The sequence below is a fragment of the Furipterus horrens genome, unplaced genomic scaffold (assembly GCF_987537825.1).
Source record: "Furipterus horrens unplaced genomic scaffold, mFurHor1.1.pri manual_scaffold_11, whole genome shotgun sequence".
NCBI lineage: Eukaryota > Metazoa > Chordata > Mammalia > Chiroptera > Furipteridae > Furipterus > Furipterus horrens.
In genome coordinates, this window is record NW_028327181.1 from 50,575,422 (window position 1) to 50,596,541 (window position 21,120).

At 41.0% G+C, this 21,120-nt stretch overlaps 1 protein-coding gene across 3 annotated transcripts in view; it reads right to left on the bottom strand.

Annotated features, from left to right (window-relative positions):
- The window catches only part of MAP2K4 (mitogen-activated protein kinase kinase 4), a 105,451-nt gene extending 86,103 nt beyond the window's left edge, over window positions 1-19,348 (bottom strand). For 2 of the 3 annotated variants that reach the window (XM_090291812.1, XM_090291810.1), the window contains exons 1-2: window positions 19,191-19,348; window positions 9,590-9,622 (exon numbers count right to left, since the gene is read on the bottom strand). In XM_090291812.1, the coding sequence (XP_090147938.1) occupies window positions 9,590-9,622; window positions 19,191-19,308 (151 nt within the window). In that variant the 5' untranslated portion in view covers window positions 19,309-19,348. The remainder of the gene's footprint in view (window positions 1-9,589; window positions 9,623-19,190) is intronic. The other variant, XM_090291811.1, reaches the window with a different exon arrangement.
- Window positions 19,349-21,120: the final 1,772 nt, after the last annotated feature.

Consider the following 21,120-nt stretch of genomic DNA (forward strand, 5'->3'; position numbering starts at 1 on the left):
GACACATAAGTTAGTCAGCCATCTTCTGGCTTTTAAAAAGGTATTTGCCATTTTTCACAGTCTCAAGCTGCAGGACATGTGACAATCTTTTGTATACTCAGCTTTTTCCATTTCAGGGCTGCATTATACTATATATCTTTCTAAGAAACTTTAAGTAATGACTTGTAATCTAAATTTAAATTCAGATCCAACTGTGTTACTACTAACGCAAATACCAGAGGTGGAAAATGAATAAGCATCTTCTACACAAAGCTCATATTGTATGTGTATAAGCATAACTACAGCACTATTATACTCCTCTCACCAGCATCTGAATAGCTTCTTTGGACTCTACTGAATAATACCTCCCAATTTAAAAATCATTAAAAGTGAATAACACTTTCATTTCTTAGTGAACACAATTAAGTACTATCTGTTGCACATAAATGTATTCTATAAATTGAGGAGTTTTCTTTTTTTAATCCCCAACCAAGGATATGCTTTTATTGAGTTTAGAGAGAGGAAAGGAGAGAGAGAAGCATCAGTGTGAAAGCGAAACAGCAACAGGCTGCCCCCGGTCCCTGTCCCAACAGGATATGGAATCCGCACCCTTTGGTGCACGAGATGACACTCCAACCAACTGAGCCACCCGACCAGGACTATTCATTTAGGTTTTTAAATGGTTAAAATAAAGTAATATTAATCAAGAGTAACTTGCACTCAACGAGGGTCTGTTGTATCCTATCTACTTCCTGAATGTGTAAGTACAGGAGAGTACCCTGACTGACACTTCTCTAACTTGTTATTTACATTTGTGCAAGATCAAGTTGGTTTTAGAATATCATGAGAGACTTTGATAATTTAGTACAAGATAGGTGACTGAACAGGAATAGTGAAAAACGAGAGTTGGTTAAGAAACTGTTACTACTGAAGGGGGAATAATTAAATCTATGGACAAGAATATGCTGGTCACTGACAAGGTCACTGCTAATTGGAACACAAGCATTTTACCAGGATTTTTAATATTCTGAATGAGAACTCTTATTTACTTCTATTCTCACCAAAGGGTCTTTCAAAGATTGATTGTGGACCCCGGGTACTGTGGAGGCAATGCTCCTTAGTCCTGAGCACTCTGAGCACTGAAGATAAATTAAATACAAAGCTGCACCCTGGTTCAGGATTGACCTTAACTTAGCAGAACTGACCTCACATCTTCTCTGATTCTACAACTACATTAAAAAAAAGTCAATTAGAGATCCAAGGTGGCAGAGGAGTAAGTGGAAGCTACACTAACATCCTCCTAGGACCAATCTGGAATTACAACTTAATTGTGAAGAAATTACCTGGAATAACCAACTGAACACTAGCTGGAGAGAAGCCTTATAACCACGGAGAGAGGGAAAAGACCACTTTACCACAACATGACCATTAAACTAGATCTGTGACATCATCAAAGATGCTTATTTTACAGGCAAGAAGAATGTCAAATGCCTTGCAACTGGATGTCTTTCCAATAAGACAGTCTTACAGATTTAGAGACTTGTTTGTGGGTTATGTTACATAAATTAACATGTGTATTCTGTTTTCAAAGGGCATAAGCCTATGATCTCATTACCTGAGTGCTTTTCTGTACGTATAGGCCTCACTTAATCCTGTCTGCATTGCTGCCTCCTGAGACTCAACGGTTTGGCTGAACTAAGTGGCTGGGTTGGTGAAGAACGGGGTGGTCTATGGGCTTCACTTTAAAATTGGTTTCTCTCTTTTCTATCCTAATGGCTTGGACAGAAAGGGCCCAGAGGTCTGAGAGGGGGGAAACTTAAAATACTTCCCTCAGCCCAAATTAAGTATAATGGGCAAAAGGGCTTTGGACAGGTGTCTCTACCTTGCACACCTTCCTCCAAAGAAGCCTTTTTTTCCCCCTAATGTGGGACGTTAAAAAATTAATTCCTGGCTTTTGTTATCTAGTGGTTATGGATTGAATGATGCCTTTTAACCCTGTTGCTAAATCTGTTGCCTCCAGAATACAACAAGGATGCCAGCCTGTTAAATCAAGCATGCTGTTGTCCGGGGATAGCCAACGGACCTGGAGTCTGCAAGATCCTTCCCCATGTGGGAAGGCCACCCTCCTCTCCACACCCCCTAGGGTAGGTAGGACGACAACCATGTCCAGCTTGAAGCAGCTAGAGGAGCACGAGACCTCCGCCCATTGTCCTTTATAGGATTATAAAGGGTCTTAAGTCTGAGAGGGGGGAATTGTTACAGAGCAGAGGCCCCCCCAAAATAAATAAATAAATAAATGAATGAATGAATGAATGAATGTCAGAATTATTATTTGACATGTTTTTTTATGATCTTCAGAAATTAAGAGATTTTAAAAAGTTAAAAAGAACCCTGATTGATGAATAGGTCAACAACTCATATTCCAGAGTATGAAGGATAAATGTCCAATTTTAATTCTCTCAAAGTAAAGAAAATCAAAATAAATGTTTCTGTATTCTCTTTCTGTGTATCTGAAAACTATTATAATTTAAAAAAATTTTAATAATGTTCTCTCAGTGGCTCTGCCACTCAGTTCACTGGCTACCGAGTCTCCTGCCCTCTGACCTTGATCAGCTGTTTTCCAGACAGACAAGTCACTTGAGGATTTTCCACATCTGTCTAGGCCAGAATAACTTTGGGTTTTTTATTAGCCATTTTTCTCTAGTGGTTAGACCCACTATGTCCCTTAGCTTCAGAGCCACAAGAAGCAAGCTTTCCATTTAATGTTCTGTCACGCTTATTAGATAACATTATGAAACTTTCCAGGTTCAGGAAAATCAGAAATGATATTTTACGACCATTTGTGACTGAACACCCCTCAAAAACTATTCCTATGAGTGCCCAATGCTTTCCTTCAGGAATCATAAAACACTATAACCATGTAATCTGTGACCAGACCAAGGTCAACAGTTCTGTTACTCATTAACTGTATGACTTTGGAAAATTTACTTAATCTTTCTGTGCTTCCGTTTTCTCATTTAAATAATTACTTTACTGCCGTGGCTGGTGTGGCTCAGTGGATTGAGTGCCATCCTGTGAACCGAAAGGTCGCCTGTTCAATTCCCAGTTCAAGCACATGCCTGGGTTACAGGCTAGGTCCCCAGTTGGGAGCGTGTGAGAGGCAACCAATTCACGTTTATCTCGCACATTGATGCTTCTCTCCCTGTCTCCCTCCCTTCCTCTCTCTGTAAAAATAAATAAAATCTTTTTAAAAAATACAATAATTATTTCACCTACTTTATAAGGTTGTTGTAAGAATTAAAGGAGTTAGAACAGGATGTGTTTAGAACAGAATTGGGCACGCAGTAAATAAGTTACCTATTATTATTACTACCATAGTCTCTCTCATTTCCACATGAGGTGCCTGCGACGCGTCCTGCATGTCGCCTGGCAGGATAAGGTCCCCAACACCGAGGTGCTGAAGCGAGCCAATATGAGCAGTTTGCATGCAGTTCTTAGCGAGAGACGCCTCAGGTGGCTCGGCCATGTCAAAAGAATGGATGCAGGCCGTATCCCCAAAGACCTCCTCTATGGCGAGCTAGCAGAAGGCAAGAGGATGACAGGGCGCCCAAAACTGCGGTTCAAAGACATCTGCAAAAAGGACATGACACAATGCTCCATCAATCTCAACACATGGGAAGTTCAAGCAGACGACCGCCTAGCCTGGAGGCTCGCGGTCAGGCAAGGTACGTCACGCGCGGAGGCTGCGCGCAACGAGGAGGCGGTCCAGAAAAGATCGAGGCGGAAGCAGCGTCAACAGCAGCAACAACAGCCATCTGCCTTCACCTGTACCAAGTGCGGTAGGGATTGTCACTCCCGAATCGGACTGCACAGCCATTCTCGGCGGTGCAGATAGACTCTCAGGAAGCTACGCCATCGTCTCTCGAGACGGATGGCTGCCGACGACGACGACGAGAGTCTCTCTCATGTTCAATCTCTCAAACATTCGCTTCTTCAGAGTAGGCTTTAGATTTAATTCTTCTTTAAAGACCCAGTGCCTCTTATGATTAATGGTGCACATATATTTGTTAACTGTCACATTTGTGCCTCTGTTTATTAAATGTTATAAGAGGTTCTCTAAAAGGGAATAAATACGCTTGAATACACTTGATTTTCATTTCTGATGAATATTCACTTAATTCTACCTAATGAGAAGATAAACACCAACATGTCTAAGTACATATCTCTTTATCCAGACACTGTGTCTAGATTTTGAAAGCACTCATAAAATCATATAGTGAGAATTCAAGTATTTACTATAGCTTATTTGAAAACCATCACCCTAAATTTATAAACTAAATTAAAAAACCACTTTGGTTAACTTAAGATATAATTAGGAAACTCTCTGGAAACTTTCCACATCATTTCTGGTCTACATTTGTTCAACCATGGAAGTTCTGTCAAATACCCACTTCATTGTTAAGAGGTTAAGTTCAACTGGTAGCTGAAGGGAAACACGGAAGTTCTGTCAAATACCCCCTTCATTGTTAAGAGGTTAAGTTCAACTGGTAGCTGAAGGGAAACTTTCTGCTCAAAAATATCACACATTGAGCTTTTTCACATGATTCTGAAGGTACAATAGCTGTTCAAAATGAAAGCTTCCTTCTTCTAGCATCAAAACCCATTTTTCAGGAGAAATGAATGTTTCCACCACTTCCAAGATTAAACATAATTAGGCAACACTCCCCTTGGGATGATATAATGTATAAGGGGACTACATAAATCTTGACTGTGAGTATACCACTGCTACGATTTTTGGGTTTTAATTTTTACAAAAACTATTTCCAAGCAGATAGACTTTCCCTTGGGAGATTACCATGGCTCACAAAAATAGTAATGAATGTACTGGATGCTAGTTGAGCTTATGGCAAATCCCACAAAAGTCTCATTTTCAATTTACTTCAGCATCTATATAAATTTAAATAAAATTTACGAAACTCCAGTTGCAGCAAATGTGGTCATTTTGTTTCTTAGGATTGCTGAAAAACTTAGCTGACTTTTAAAAATTTCAAATGATAAAATTTAGTCATTGGGTGTAGATTTGCTACATAAAATGGGAAACTGAAAATTTAATCCGCTGAATTTCCTAAGCTCTTAATTTTAAATGCAGACTGGCCTGTCCCTTTCCTCCACTCCATCCCCCTCCTGGCTTTTTATACTCCACCTCCAAAAAAGTCAAAAACTCTCGTAAGCAAAACATCTTCTTTTACAGACATTTCTTATCAGGTCAATAAACTTATTAACGGTATACTCAAACTTCTGGAAAGATTCAAGAAACATTCTTCCTCCTGTTTATCGGTTCCTTTTTGTTATTACCAATTTAAAAACAATACGGGATACTTCACCTAAAAGAATCGTTTCACAATGAAATGAGACTGTCATTAGGAGACCTCCATTTTCTTCTCCAAAAGCAATCACTATTTGTAATCTAATTTCTATTAGTTACTTGAGGGTAGCAGTCACCTCTAGGGCATACAATATTTTAAATAAAGATCCAATTGCTATGTAAACATTCCCAAGTAAAACAACTTTTAAGAGACAAGTTTTTAAAGTTACCGAAAGTGTAAAAGACAAAGCTACAGAGAAATTTAGCACTGTCCAAACCGCTCTGTAGCACTCAAGAACTCTACAGCCAAGGGTTATAAATACATTGCAGTACAGTACAGAAGGAAAAAAAGAAGCGGGGTAAAGGGGGGGCTAAAAGAACCCTTATGTACAAACTAAACTATCTGCCCTACTGCAGCTACTCTCGCTTTGATTAGCACAGGTTCTGTTAGTTAATTTCTCAGGAAAATCCCTATGCTCCCAGATCCTTAATGGGTCATAATTCCCAACTAAATAAAAAATCAGAATGCTGATACACTAAGGTAAATTTGACAGTTATAAAAAAATGTCTAAAAAACTTTGTTTCTAGGCAAATCTACTACCTCCTTCAAAAATTGGTTTTATAAAGCAAAGCAAATCATATTCTAAAGAATGGAATTAACAAGTTAGCTCATTAAAGCCACTAAGATATGATAATTCAAACTTGGTCATAAATCACATAAACACCTTTACAAGTACAAAATTATTATTTTCAAATAATAAATGATAAATTAATCAACCTTCTAAATGTTGCTCTACATTGTAAAGAATGTTTTTCCCTTAAGTTGTCTTACATTAAGACTTCAGAAAAATTCAATGACCCAATAGTATAGAAAGAAATATAACACTTTTTAAAATAATTATAACTTTATGTATTACTTATTATCTTAAGTACATATCATCTTAAACATATATATTTAGAAAATCAAGAAGCAAATAAATGCACAAACTATAATTGATAAAAAAGCCATGAGGTGCAAAGTGGATTTTTATTGAATTTCTATAAAAATCCAGTTCCAAAATTAAATATGTAATCTCACACTATTAGCTTGTGTGTTTAAGTACCTACACACACATCTCCAATAAAACTCCACTAACTTATAACAGGCAATTATAATAAACTGATTGGAATAGTGATGTAGCAATATAAAAAACAAAAATATGTGAAAGTCAAACAGTGGGAAAGAATTAATCCTTCAGAGCTTCCATTAGTCATCAGAATTATCTTACAATAAGTCTTTTTGATTTGTGATGGAGAATTGAGCATTTGAAGCAGCAATAGTCAAACTTATTAGACTTTTCACAATATCTAATTTATTCTCTTTTGCCCCCTCCCCTCCTACAACTACTGTATGAGTTACAAGGTGGGGCAAAAGTAGGTTTACAGTTGCTCATATGGAAAACAATACTATAATAAACAATACAAGAAAAAACTCTTTCACATACGCACAACTGTAAACCTACTTTTGTCCTGTTCTGTGTAATTATTTTTAATGAATTAAATATTACAATTTTTCTGATAATTTTGAAACATCCTTAGAATAAAACTGGACATTCTGACACTAGAGTGTGCACTAATAGATGAGAACACACTGCTTCGGTAATTTCAAGCCCTCTATTTTTAAAGAACTGAGTGACCACTTTTAACATCAAGTCCGTGTCTGTATTCCAGAGCTAACTGGAAGATGGACTGTCTGCAAGCATTACAAAATAGCAGTTGTAATTTTTAGTCATGTCAATCACCAGACCAGTTTCGGAAAAAAAGTGTTAATATATGTAAGAAACTGAAAACTTATCCTAAAATACGATACCAACAGTACAAAAATAAATGCTGTCAATTTAGAGCCAGCCATCCCTTCCAACAAACCAGCTCCAGCCCTTCCTCAACGTGAGCTCCCTCCCTTTTCTAAAGTCTTCCGCTGACGTCCGGTGAGCACAGACACCTCCGCTTAACTCCACAGCAGGGCAGGCCCATTGCTGGGTCCCTGAGCCATGGTCGCCAGTCAGAAAATCAGCTGTCAGGAGGCCCACAGCACCCCTCCCGCTTGTTCCCTCGTGTAACAGAACAGCAGGAGCAAGGGTGCCCTTACACAACTGCACCTGCACCACCTCAGCCTGGGTTCAGCTTCTAATCAATTGGTAGCATCAGCAGTTGAACACTTAACCAACGCAGGACCAACTCTCATGCACTGCACTAAGAGCCCACTGGGGGCAGGGACCGATTCTATTCGTTTCTGTACCAACCATCTGCCTCACTTTATGGTACCTATGTGTCCAATATGTGCTTTGTGAATGAATGTATAAAACTGTGTTGAATCCCAAAAGCTGAAAAATAAAGAGAGATGTGAGAAAGCAGTCACAGGGCGAAAAGGTAGTGAAGGCAACCCCAAGCAAGCACCAAAGTGGGAACGTATGTGCTCCTGTGTTAGATTCCTCCATGTGTATTAAACCTGTCGTTTCTATAACAATGGGAAAGGGCCAGGACCACTTAAACTATCTAAAGGCATGTTTAATCTACCTACAAAGCTATTTATAGACATTGTATACACATTTTAAACTTAATAAAATCAATATGCTTCTTTTGTTTTCTGTCCACAATAGGACTAAGACAAAAAAGGCAACAATGTGTACGCAGTTTTAAATTGTAAACATATTGGCATTTTTCTTTAGATTTCATGTCTATATATAAAAATAAAAAATTATGTTAAATATTAAACAAAAATATTTTATACTAAAAGCTAAATGAATGCTAAAAATTGTCACAGTATGTTAAAATTAAAAGACAGCATAAAATAGTGGTAATTTCATTAGATATATATCATACATGTAATGTTCATTATGGGCAGGGAATTATATATCATTTTTAATTTAAGGTAAGAGAAGAATGATAATAATGGACCAATTAAAAAATTATCCCAGGATGTAGGTACCCCACTCTATTATTCCTTATATATTTATATCATGGGTGAACCAGTCAAGAAATAAATCATTGTTAACTACATTTTAAAGGAAGTCACGGTGTTCAACCAATAGAAATTAGGTATTTGAGTTCATCAGAAAATGTAAAAACAGAAATGTTTTCTCTCCAGGTTAAACTCTGTTTCCTTCGAACTTTCTTAAGACTGATACATACCAGGGGATCTAAAATATACAGCATGCTAACTATAGTTAATGATATTGCATTATATACTTAAAAGTTGCTAAAAGAATAAATCTTAAGTGTTCACAAAAGAATTAATTATGTGAGGTGATAGAAGTGTTAACTAACCCTACTGTTATCATTTCAAAATGTGTAAGTGTGTCAAAACATCACGTGGCACACATTAAGCTTACACAATGTTATATGCCAATTCCATTTCAATAAGGCTGGGGGGAGAAGAATAGACATAGAAAAGTGATCATCGCTCTTCCCCACTCTATGAACAAATAAGCAGAAGATAAAACTAGTTACATTATATTTTGGGATTCTTTTATGGCAACTGTAGAATAGTCTCCTTGAATTGGGATTTTTTTCAACTGCATTTTATACAGTGATATTTAAGCTTAAAATGCATCTGTTTTAGCTTTATAAATTTTGCTTTTTAATAGAAAACTTATTCTGAATTCTATGAAGACTACTGTTTGACTATAATACACTAATTTCTAATGGGGGGGTTGAGGGGAGACAGAAAGAAGAAACTGGGCTTTGTTTTAAAGAAAAAAGTAATAAAATACATTAAACATATGGCTTAAATAAATTAATTTTAAAGCATTAGACCTCTGATAGTTATACACTTTTTGTACCACAATCTTAAAAGTGAACTTTCCTCAATTTGTGACTTAAATTATAGTTAAATATGAACACTTATGTACATCCTTCTATAACTATCTACACATGAACACCTATATAAACCTTTCTATGCCCATATATATCCTTCTAAAGCTAGTTCTTTCTGTACCTATATACATCTAAATATATCATATATAAATCTTTCTATACCCATATACATTTGAATACTTATGTGTATGTCTTTCTTATTTTAATTTCAAACAAAAACAAGAATATAACAACAAATTTTTTTTGCATTTGGAAAAGAATGAAAAATGGAAGCTCTTTGAATGTAAAATTGCCATGATTGGTTAGTTAAAATAATAGGAGACACATTCCCAATACCAAGATGAATATGAAAAAAATAAGTAGCATAGTATCATAAAATGTGTAGCTTACTTTGTGCCTTTTCACAGAAGTTTATCTGAAAGCCTAAAGTAAAAGAGATAATTCCAGTTCATTTACTGTAAATCAAACAAACCAAAATTAGAACATGACATTGCATTTTTATAAAACAATTTGAATAAAATGAATTTAAGAACAGTTTCAAATTATATAACTCCCACCATCACAGATATAACACATTTCTTTAATAATTTGGCTTTTTCTGATGTAGATGTACTTTATTATAGAATTGAAATCAAGTTTAAATAAGAGTTCACTGTCTTTACCTTTATTTTTCACACTCTAAGAAAAAGAACAGCTACTAGCCCTTGGAAGCTAAGAATAATTTTAAGATAGATTTGTCAATTCTTTCAACATACAAGTTCAGAATATTATGTTACTTTATTAACTTAAATTAGACTATTCATGATTAGTTATTACCTAGGATTCAAACTCTTTAGCAGTTCATAAATTGTGAACCTAAACATTTTCTAGTCAATTAGCTACCTCCAAATGATAAGCCAGTGAACTATTGAAGAAATGCTGAAATTCTTCTAGAGCAGGCCTAATAAAAAAGACCATGTCCCTAGGAATGATAAGACAGAGTAAGACTTTAGTTATAAGAAGAAAAACTGAATTCTCCTTAGAAACATGGACACATTTTCCAAATCCAATTGAATCTGGTTGTCCCGTATGCATACAGTATATACAGATGTAACTTTTAATTAAATACACCCAGTAAAATAAGGTCTTTAAAACAAAAGCCTCTCAAGATTTTCTTCCACCCACTTACTTCATTGGGTGAATCGCTGGTTTTCTTACAAGTCCACCTATGCCTGTGCTTACTACTGGAAACAAGATGGGGGAAGTACATTTAGAATGGGTATCCCTCAAGCTTGTATTTATACAAATTCCATCCAGACTCATAGGAAAAAGAACCAGAAGTAAAGGGAAAATATGTTTAAGTAGTCTTTCCCTTCTAGTTACTAAAATGCTTGGAATTCTAAGTAGATAAGGATATCACCTATAATGTAGAAAACCTGAAAATGCTATGTAGCTACTCTGACATGAAGGTGCCTTCGGTGCACAAAAGTAACCCACTGTTGACTACCTGATGACACCAATGGCAACACAGGAGGAAAGGGGAACGGAGACTTCATGGGACAGAAGTACTGGGGGCAGACCTGGAGGCAGAGCACAGACACCACCACTGAAGTCCAACGCGTGCCCCACCCGACCAGCAGCACACAGACTTCAGGAAGAAAAAAATCAAAGATCCTGGGTCCCATAAACCTAAGCAACTAAAAGAAGCCAGCCAGCCCCTACCAAGCCAAGTGAGCCCAGCACAAGTCAGGAGGGCTCCCTGGAAGCAGCGTGGGACAGAGAGCAGAGGAGCCTGAGCCGCTGCTCCTGGGAAGGAAGGCAAAGTTCACCTGCACCACAACTGGAGAGGAAGTTGATGAAACACTGCAACAAGGTTAAGGCAACAGTTACTCTTCTCTTTTTAGTTCTCAATACAGGCAACAGTTGCTACTAAGCAAAAATAGAAAGTGAGAGAAAAGGTGAGTAAAACACCAATGTGAATGGGGAAAGGAGCAAAGAAATCTGAAAAGTTTGAAAAAGAATGAGATGGATCTGTATATATGTTTGTATACAAATAAGTTACAGGACAAAACATAATAAATAGAAACAAATTCTAAAGGTGTATGTAACTGAGAATGTTGGAATGTCACCAATTACTGCTCTCACACTAAAAGTTAAACCCTGTTTTTAAGTACTTCAAAATGCTCAAAACTCCAACTTCTGTCAGTACAGAATCAATGCAAATAGCTAAAAAGGGGATGAAATTCACAAAGCAGAACTACACTTGTTTTTTACCTAATTATGAAGTAACCAGGTTAAACAGATTCTAAGCTTCATCCTGACATCCATCTCTGCATTATTTCTCACTCAGAAAAGACCTCCTAAATGCTAAGTGACCCAGGCTCCACCAGGCAAGCAAGGGTTAAACTAACATACATAATGACTCACCACTTCCTTGGAATTCCATTTAATCTTATCATTTAAATCAGATAAAAAGCTATTTAGCTAAATCTTTCTAGACCTCTAAAAGACTATATATAAATATATGTGACTATATAGATTTTAGGTATATATAAAAGAGAACCTGCAAAGACCAGAAAGTTGATGCTTAGAGTACAGATTTGGGGAAGTACCAAATAGCTCCCCTAGCTCCCACAAAGGTCAGGAAGGGAGGGCCAAAGGGGACCACCAGCATCCATACAAGGGAAATTTGGTGGGAAAACTTTCACTATCCTCAACTTTACGAAAAACAACTTTGTGGCTATGCTGCAATTAGCCCATTAGTACCCATCCACACGTTTAATTTTTGAGGTCTGCTTTGTATCAAAAATTCTGTCTAAATGCTATCTTTCCATTTGCATCCTTTAAGTCCTGCATCTCCAGGAGTACTAGATATCAGCTCAACCTGTTGCTAATAACTAGTTATTTTTGAAAATCTTATTTTATTCTGATGAGTTGTAAGCACCCTGGGGCTTAACTTTACCTGAGCCTCCCCTTCAAATTTGAGTCTCATTTTACCTGGCTCCAGGCAAGTTTATTTTCATTAAATCAACATGAACTGGGCAGAGCGCTAGATTACTAGCCTACAAAGGAAATAAAGCTTTGTGGGGCTTTTCTCCTTTTTTCCTCACGAGACCTTGCTTACCTTCTTTCCCACGTTTTCCCCTCATTCACACCCTCCTACCTCAATCTTGAGAGACCTTAACTGGTCATACCTTGAAATCTACCATTGACTGTATTAACCAAGTAAAGTGAGTATGTCTGTATTAGTTTAAAAGGCTGTTGAGGGTGGGTGTAAGTATATATAAAGGCAAACGGTATTTGATAAAACAAAATAAAATGAAGAATTCCAGGAGACCAGGGTCCAAGCATGAAACAAGTCATAATCTCATTTCAGAATTTGAAAACAGTGGGTCTACAATGAACTTTGCCGGCGTAATGGCCCTGGTCAGGTGCCAAGTTACCCCTGGCTCCCCTGCCTCTGGGTCGATGGTGTACTCCGGGGAGGCAGGGTTCAGGGCAGGAGCAGCTGTGGTTTCTCGCCTCCTCAGCAGTTCCTCTGTCCCTTGGAAACCCTGGATTTGGGCACTGCTGCAACTGGACTGTGAACTACAGTAGGAACCCACACTCATGTAAAGAAAACCAGAGCTGCCTCACTGCGTCATCCCACAGACCAAGCCACCAAGTCTTCCTTCTGACATTAGTAGGAAGTCTAGTTGTTTGTCGCTTTAAAGCTTCAACCTCAAAATGTTAACATGCATCTTAAACTGCAAAATTACTCATAGTACATCATTATAGTCTAGCATCTACGAATTTATCTAAGCTCGTCCAAAATGTCTGTTTCCACTGTACTTAAGAGTGAACCCCACAAGATATATTTCCTGCTGTTATGTCCTTAGCTTTCCTTACTTCATCTTTCTCAACCTTAAAGGGAGCCACCTTAATTTAGCAATTCCAGGTTGTCTGCATCACCCAGAACCATTCATGATTTAATACATACCAATCAGTTATGCCAGTCCTTTTTCCTCCCTGTGGCCAACGACTACCCTATTTTCTCTGGTTATATAACATAAATGCTATGTATCATCTCAAACCTTTTCAATTAAGCCTACTACACCCAGGAAGAGTATCTAGCCTCTATAAGCCTCAATTTTTCTCATCTGTAAGGCAGAATAATAATATAGTGTTTTTGTGATGATTAAATAAGGCAATATATCTAAAAAGCCCAACACTGAGCCTGGGATAAAATGGGTTAATATTTTTATAGCCACTATTATTCCTGGTCTCTCCCTCAGGTGAGCAGATTGTGGTACCTCCTCCACCAGACTAGCTTAACCCACACAAAACCAGTCCCTTCCTCTCCCTTCATTTCTGTCACCTTAAGGCAGGTAAAAGAAAGAACTCCAGAGCACATGGGGATCCCCACCAGATCCCCACATTTCTGCTTCAGCCCTTCCTAGACACTGCCTAATGTCCTGAGGACTCCAAAACAGTAGGGTACTCCCCCACCACCACTATCACCCCAGCAGGAATCTAACCCAGGGATCAGGGATTCTGGCAAACACACCGGGGGAGCCACTTTGTGTCTCTTACGTTTTAGCAAAGTCAGGCAATGAACAGATACAGGAATGGCAAGTACACAGCAGAGCTATATTTGGCAACATTTATCTTGTTTCTCATTTCTTAAATTTTATTGGAGTGATTGTTGGTAAGCGGCTGCATCTTTCCCTGTGGTGGGGAATGATGTGTTGATCTTCAAGAGTCAAGCTGTGGATGATGTGATTGCTATCTTCTTCCAAAAAGTCCGTCTTGAGTTGTGTTTAACTATTGGCCAATGCTCCCTTTCACTGTGTAGCCACAAGTCAGGCCAATCTTATCACTCCCTGCCCTTGAGTCCTTCCTAAGAGACACTTGAAGACTCTTCAGAGTTGGGGAGAAAGGGCTAGAAGCTAACCCATGCCCACTGGCAGGGAGAGTTATTTGCCCAGATGGCAGATGTATGCAGGATGGCAACATGTGTTATTAACTCTTATATTGAATGTGTTCCTTTTATATACTAGGTATAGAGTACAGAGTTCTATTATCTTGCATATCTACACTGGCCGCTTGAATGTCAAAGCCTAATTAAAGTTCTATGCTTATTTGTAAATTCCTAATCAAAATGCCTCCAAATACAAAATGCCGCTGTAAAACCTCTAGCAAATTTAGAACTCTATTACATATAGGAGCATCAGGAAGCACCAAGACTCCAAAATTAACCCAAGTGTGGCTAGATGCTTAGTTTCCACCCTCTAACTGAGACCTAAAATAATCTCTCCCTTCTATTCCTGAATCTGCATCACCTCTGGCAAAGACTCTTCTCTCAGCCCTGAATGGCTGAAATGACTTAACAGAGAGCTCAGAGAACCACATGAACCTGTGCAGAAGAGTACTAAGAAAAGCAAAGGCTACCAGCCATGCAGGTGGATTAAAACCCACCTGTACTAGGGCAAATTCCTTAACTGTCAGTTCCCAGATCTCTGTAAGGGGACTATGCCCAGCTACCCTTAAAGCATGCATATGAGCATCAAATTAGTTAAGGACAGAGAAAAAGAGCTGTTAACATTCGTTTCCCTTTTGAAGTCTGAACTAAAGTTTCTCAGGCCATAGCACTGGGGCCACCTCTATCTTCTAAAGATGGGGACTGCAAAGGAGACTGGCCTGAATGATGCAGGATGGAGTCAGTTATGATCCCCAGGCCCCTAAAATTAAGGAAACCTCTACTGGTCCATATCTAGCCAACTTCTCAAATTAGGTAAAAGAAGTAGAATGAAAAAAACGAGAACTTCACAAAAAAAGAAGACATGACTCAAAATACAGGGATAACTAATATCCCACCTTCAACAAGTTTCAGCACACATCCACTCGGATACGGTGCATTAAAGGAAAATGTGACAAAAGAAGTATCCTGAAAGCAATATACTTCTCTATTTTTTTAAATCTTAACATCAGGGTTGCTCTCATTTTTAGTGGAATGTTGAGTAACAACACAATGTGAGCTTTCAGAGGGGACTAATTTTCTAAGCTGGACTTGTATCAGGTTATATCAAATAAATAGTAAAAGAAATGGTGTGCAAAACACTGGGAAAGGCAAGCGATTCTAGGACTTAGAACTACGTGTATACAATGTCTACACAATTCAGTTATTTAAAATTAATATAAAGGCACCCTCTGATGGTTCTTGGTGAACAGATAGTCTAATATAACCACACATAGGGCATCTCATATATATTTTATATACTCCAATATTATTGGAAGAAAAAAGTAAACTGATTTTAAATCTTCACTTTTTCTCAACAGATATACTTCATTTCACTTGAAAGTTCTGTATGTAGAATCACACTATCATAGTTTTACTTGAAGTGATATTTATAAAATGTTCAGCTGAGGGTAAATAGGTAAGTCCATAAGTTTTCTGTTACACATCTATATTTAAAACCTAAAAAGAAAAAAAGAATAACTTTAGATCAGCATATTAAGAGAATCAGAGGCACCTACAACATATACTATATTTCCTAACACACCTTACCAATGCCTCCATGTTTTTCAGACTCAGTTATAGATTCTAACCATTTTTTTAAGTTTTAAAAAAACTGACATTTCTTAGCAACCTGAGTAGTTTAAGGAAAAGTTTTATTTTCCCCTGTTTTATGTTCTATAATAAATCTAACTTCTTGTACTTATGGGATCTTTTAAATCTATTACATCTTAAGTGACTAGAAACGAAAGCAGGTAACCATCCATCCCTAATAACAATTCTTGTATACTTATAGATATTTTATATTTTTTCAAAGCATTTTCACATGCATTAATCTAATAATGTGATTCTCATAAGAGCCCTATAAGGTAGGTATTATCCCTATCTGAACAGATGAAATACTCAAGGGTTCAGAAAAGGTGAATAATTTCCCCAAGGTTTGTACATGGCAGAAGAGTTACCTGAATCCAGATAGATAATAAAAAATGGAAATCAACAGGTTAGAGAGGATAGAACCCATTAATAATGAAGCTAAAGGAACTGTGAGTGGACCATGAAGGGTTAGAGACTCATCTACTAATAACGAAAGAGACTACTAAGGAGACCACTAATAAATAACAGAACCGTTGCTATTACCAATGATGATGGCTAACATGGACAGCATGCTTATTACATGTCAGTCCCACGTTTCACATGCATTCTCCAAGTATCTGTGAGGTAAGCATCAGTCCTGCTTTCCAAATGAGAAACCAGGGCTTGCAGAGGTTAAAGATGTTGCCCACAGTCACGGAAATCTTAAGTCCTGATGCGGGGATTCAAGAGCCTCCAGAGCTTTGGCTCTTAAGCATAATATTAAGAAAACATTATCTCCCCACTTGGATCACTCTTGAGCCACAGACATCAAGAGTCGTCCAAGTTCGGAAGTATTAGGAACGTGAGCAGGGTTATCCAGTGCTCATCACCCAGAAGGACCTGCAGTGTCTCTTCTATGATATGTCTCCCATTCCGTCCTGTTTGAAAGAGCGTGGTCATGAAAACCTGCCAGGAAGGCAGTGTTTGGGTGGCAAGTAGCAGCAGACTGTGTGACGGGGGTGGAGCTACAAGAACCATCTCTGTGAGGTTTGATCTAAAGCCAAAGGTCCATGGTAGATGAAGTATATTGGAGGTTAGACTGTAACATTACAAAACAAGCAAAAAAGAGAGATCCTAAATTACTGCTTAAGCTCAAGCTTTGTAACCTGAACTCAGCTAGACAACATCCTGAGAATTTCAAGCACTTCTCATTATGAGTAATCAAGAGGTTCAAGAACAGATATAACAGGTTTCTAAATCAATCAAGGCTACACACAGTATTGATAAAAAAAAATTTTTTTAATTCCGTCAATAATTCAGAGAAAAATCTGATGTCCTCCTTCTCCCTTTTAAAATGGGTTCAACTTATTAGAAAGTTTTGTTTACTAGGTATGCAAACACAGGCGTGGGGGGAGGAGAATGGAGGGCAACAGAGTAATTCCTAACCGCCAAGACTTTCTTTGAATTCCTAGAACATTCCAAGCTCTTTCTCACTGTGGCTTCTGCTGAAAGCGCTCCTCCAGCATGAGCGTCATCTTCCCGGACAGGTCATCTCGGGCATCTCACCAAGCAGACTGCCTGCCCTCTCCCCCACTATCATCTATCACAAACCCCAGCTTGCTACCGTCCTAACACTTCTCTGCAGTGGTGATTTTTCTCATTTACCTGCAAACCGTCTTCCCTCGCCTGCCTATCAGGAGGGTGAACTCCATCAGGGGAGAAAATGTCCCATTCTTTCTTCTGCACTCCCAATACCAGAGTATTATGTCTGGCACTCAGCAAATGCTCAATCAATTTTTTTAACAAAATAAATAAATAAATTTATACAGCTTTTTCAAACTACCAATTTCCTTGCCCTCCCCCTCCAAAACTACTTACATGATTTCATGCCACCCATTTTGGATAAGCAGTACAATTCTACATTGTCCTTTTGATGTTTCATTGCCCCCCCCCCAACCACCACCACTACCAACTAGATTGGGAAGCTGTAAGAGCAGAAAACCCAAACTGTTCTTCGACCGCAGGCTGTGCAACACAGCAGCTTCCAATAACTAATTCAATCTGAACTAATTATCGGAGGGCCTGCCCAGAAAGTGTCCTCTGAGCTCTGACATCATCCTATGTATCTGTCACTGCTCTTTATGAATATTAAAATTATCTCATGGGGAGGGTGACAGGACTATAAAAATGAATAAAACCCTGTCTCTGCTTCATAAACCACATACATTCTCATAAACACAAAAGAGTCAATAAACGCTCGGCCTAATCAGACACACGGTTAAGACGGATCAAGGAGCCCTTTAGGAAGATTTTAATCAAAGAATACCACGAGTCCTCCAACTGATTCTGCTAATAATTTACCTAAGCAGTTTGCTCAAGTTGTCAAGAGATTTCTGAGACCCCCCTGTAAAAATAGCACCGCTACTCGAAATTCCCCGGTTACCCTAAGGAAATGGCCCCCGATGGGCCGGGCCTGGTCTTCCCACAGGACCCCCTGGGGATCAGCAGCACCCCCGGGGGGAAGGCCGTTGATGAGCAGAGCCGCCTCACAGGTCCGGACACCACACAGAGCCCCCCCGACCCTGCCTTTCTGTCTCCCGTCTCTCTCCACTTAAACCGAGCCCACTCATTGTTATTATTATTGTTGTTATTTCTGCAAGCAATGCTAACGCAGAAAGCGCTGGCCCGGAACAAATGGCTTCTCCCCGGCCAGCGGCTGGCTAGCTGCCTTTCCAGGTGGCACGGGCCCGAGGGAAGCCCCGCGCCTCCCAGCTCGCAGGCACCCTGCAGAAGTTTGGAAACGCAGGGTCCCCAGGGCCGCGGCCCCAGAGATCAGTCGGTGGTCCGGCTGCAGCTGCGCCCAGAAGGGACCCAAGATGGCCCTGAGCGGGGCCCACTGCGGCGGCGGGAGCCGAGCACCGGCGCGGGGCCGAGGGGCGCGGGGCCAGGATACCGCCGCCGCCGCCGCCGCCGCCGCCGCCGCCTACCTGGGCAGACGGGGGACGGGAAGCCAGGCCCCGCGGCGGCGGCACCCGCCCGCCGCAGCCCCAGCCCCGGCCGGCGCGGTCCCGGAAACGCGGGCGGGGCGCGCGCCAGGTAAGCCACGGCCGCCACGGGGGCGCTGCGGGGGCGCCGCGGGGTGGTCCCGGACCAGGTGGGCCTGGCGGACCCGCGGGGGAGCCGGGCAGGGCCCAGCGGCCGAGCGCAGGCGGAGGCCGCGACCGGAGCCTGCGCGCGGGCCAGAGCCCGGATCCGGGCCGAGTCCTGGGCGGCCGGCCCGGGGCGGGAAGCCGCGAGGGAGCGAGGGAGGCGGAGGCGGACGCGGGCGGCTCCGCTGGCTTCCTCAGCCGGGTCCGGGGGCGTCCGCGGCGGCGGGGACAGGCCGCGACGACGCCGACGGCCGCGCCAGGGAGCCGGGGGTCTCGGCGCTGCCGCGTTCCTTACCCTGCATGCTGCTGACGGCCGGGTGGCCCGGCGCCGGGGACCCTACGGAGCCCAGGGTGCCGCTGCCGCTGCCACCCCCGGAGCCGCCGCCGCCGCCGCTCGGGCTCGAAGCCGCCATTGTTGGGAGTGAGGAGCCGAGCGGCGCCGCGGCGGCTGCAATGCAGCAAGCTCGGCCTCTCGCTCGGCCGAGGGGCGCGGCCTCCGCCGGGCCTGGCCCCGCCCCCGGCACGCCCCCGCCCGAGCCTGACGCCGGGCAGCACCAGATGCCGAGCCCAGGAGGCCCCGGGTCGCGGTTGCTGACCCAAAGGCAGTCAGGCAGGCAGAGGTTCTGCGCTCGGACTGCGAGTCCTAAAGCGGTTTGCAGAATCAGGACTGTGTGTGCTTGGGGGGAAATAAAAGGGTTCATAGCTTGCCCAGAAATTTAAGAGCCCACTTGTTGGACCTCAGAACCCAAAATCGGAAAGGTAAAGCTGAAAGGGATTCCAGGGGGCATGCTTCTTGTCTAATCGACGGCGCGGACCTTCCAGAGGGGGGCTGGCGCTAGCTCTGGTTCCATCCGAAGCTCCTGTTAAGCCCTACCTAACATCCCAACCTCCTACACTGCCCTGGGGGCTTCCAAAACTACTGCATCCCAACGCTACTGAATCAATCTACATTTTAATAATATCCCCAGATAATATACATATATAATAGGACCTCCTTGTCCAACCTCCTTCCACCCAGACCTTATCTGTGCTGGAACTTCCTCATAGCATGTTGGAAATGCGTCCTCGATCAAAAGAGGCCTGCTTTCTTGCTCCAAACCCAACAACCTTAGCCACCAGCTTGATTGCTCAGGTGCTAATAGTGGCTAAAGATAGGGCTTAGGGAAAGTGAACTGGGGGAGCAATAAAGGCAAATTGAAGGCTAGAGCAGATAGATGTACTTAAGCAGAGAGTCTTTTACATTCCTATCTGCCACTGTCCTCAGAGGGTTTGGCTGACTGAGCAACATCTCCAAGTTCAGGTCGTTATAAACATGGCCACATCTGCATCTAAGGAATCGGTAGCCCACCTTGCTCTTGTTGATCCTGGGGAATCCTAAATGTTGGCTCCTTAGAAGGGAAATCTTACTGGAACCAGAAAGGGAAGTTTCCCATCCAGGCTGTTCAGCCTAGAGTGCAGACTAAAATATTATATTTACATTCTCCTGCCTAGGGCTGATAAAAAAGAAATAACAAATGACAGAAGAAAAGTGGGAGTCCTGGCCGGGTGGTTCAGTCGGTTGGAGCACCGTCCCATATATCAAAAGGTTGCGAGTTCAATCCCTGGTACAGGTGCCTATGGGAAGCAACGGATCCATGTTTCTCCCTCACATTGATGTTTCTCTCCTTCTGTCTCTCCCTTCTTCTCTCTCTAAATAAACATATCCTTGTGTGAGGATTTACAAGGAAAACAAAAAACAGGGGGAGGAGCTGTGGCTCCCTACCATGCTCCCCTGTTAAGGAATAGATTGGTAAATGGCTTTCATTTCTTTGGGGTTTACATTTTAGTGCCTGGAGGAGTTACTATCAATAATCAAATGAAATTTTTCTTTCAAAACATCAACACAACTTGCCAAAGATTAGAAAAGATCGATGCAGAAAAATACATACATACGTGTTGCATTTCCATTGGGTTGGGCACTTTGGTACATGAGAAAAGGCATCAACAGTCCCTTAGTGTGCTGGCAAATGAACCAAGTGCAGTATTCTGTCATCATCAGGCTCCAGGTGCAAAAGGACAGATGCCAAATAGTTCTATTTGAGCAATTTTCTGACACTTTAATCCAATACCTGCCGGTAGCATTCTCCACCAGTTCCTGTTGTCTAAATGTCACTGTTGTGGGTGTGTCTTCTCATTTCTCGTTTATGGTTCCAGAATTTCAATCCCATTCTTTGATATGACAATTG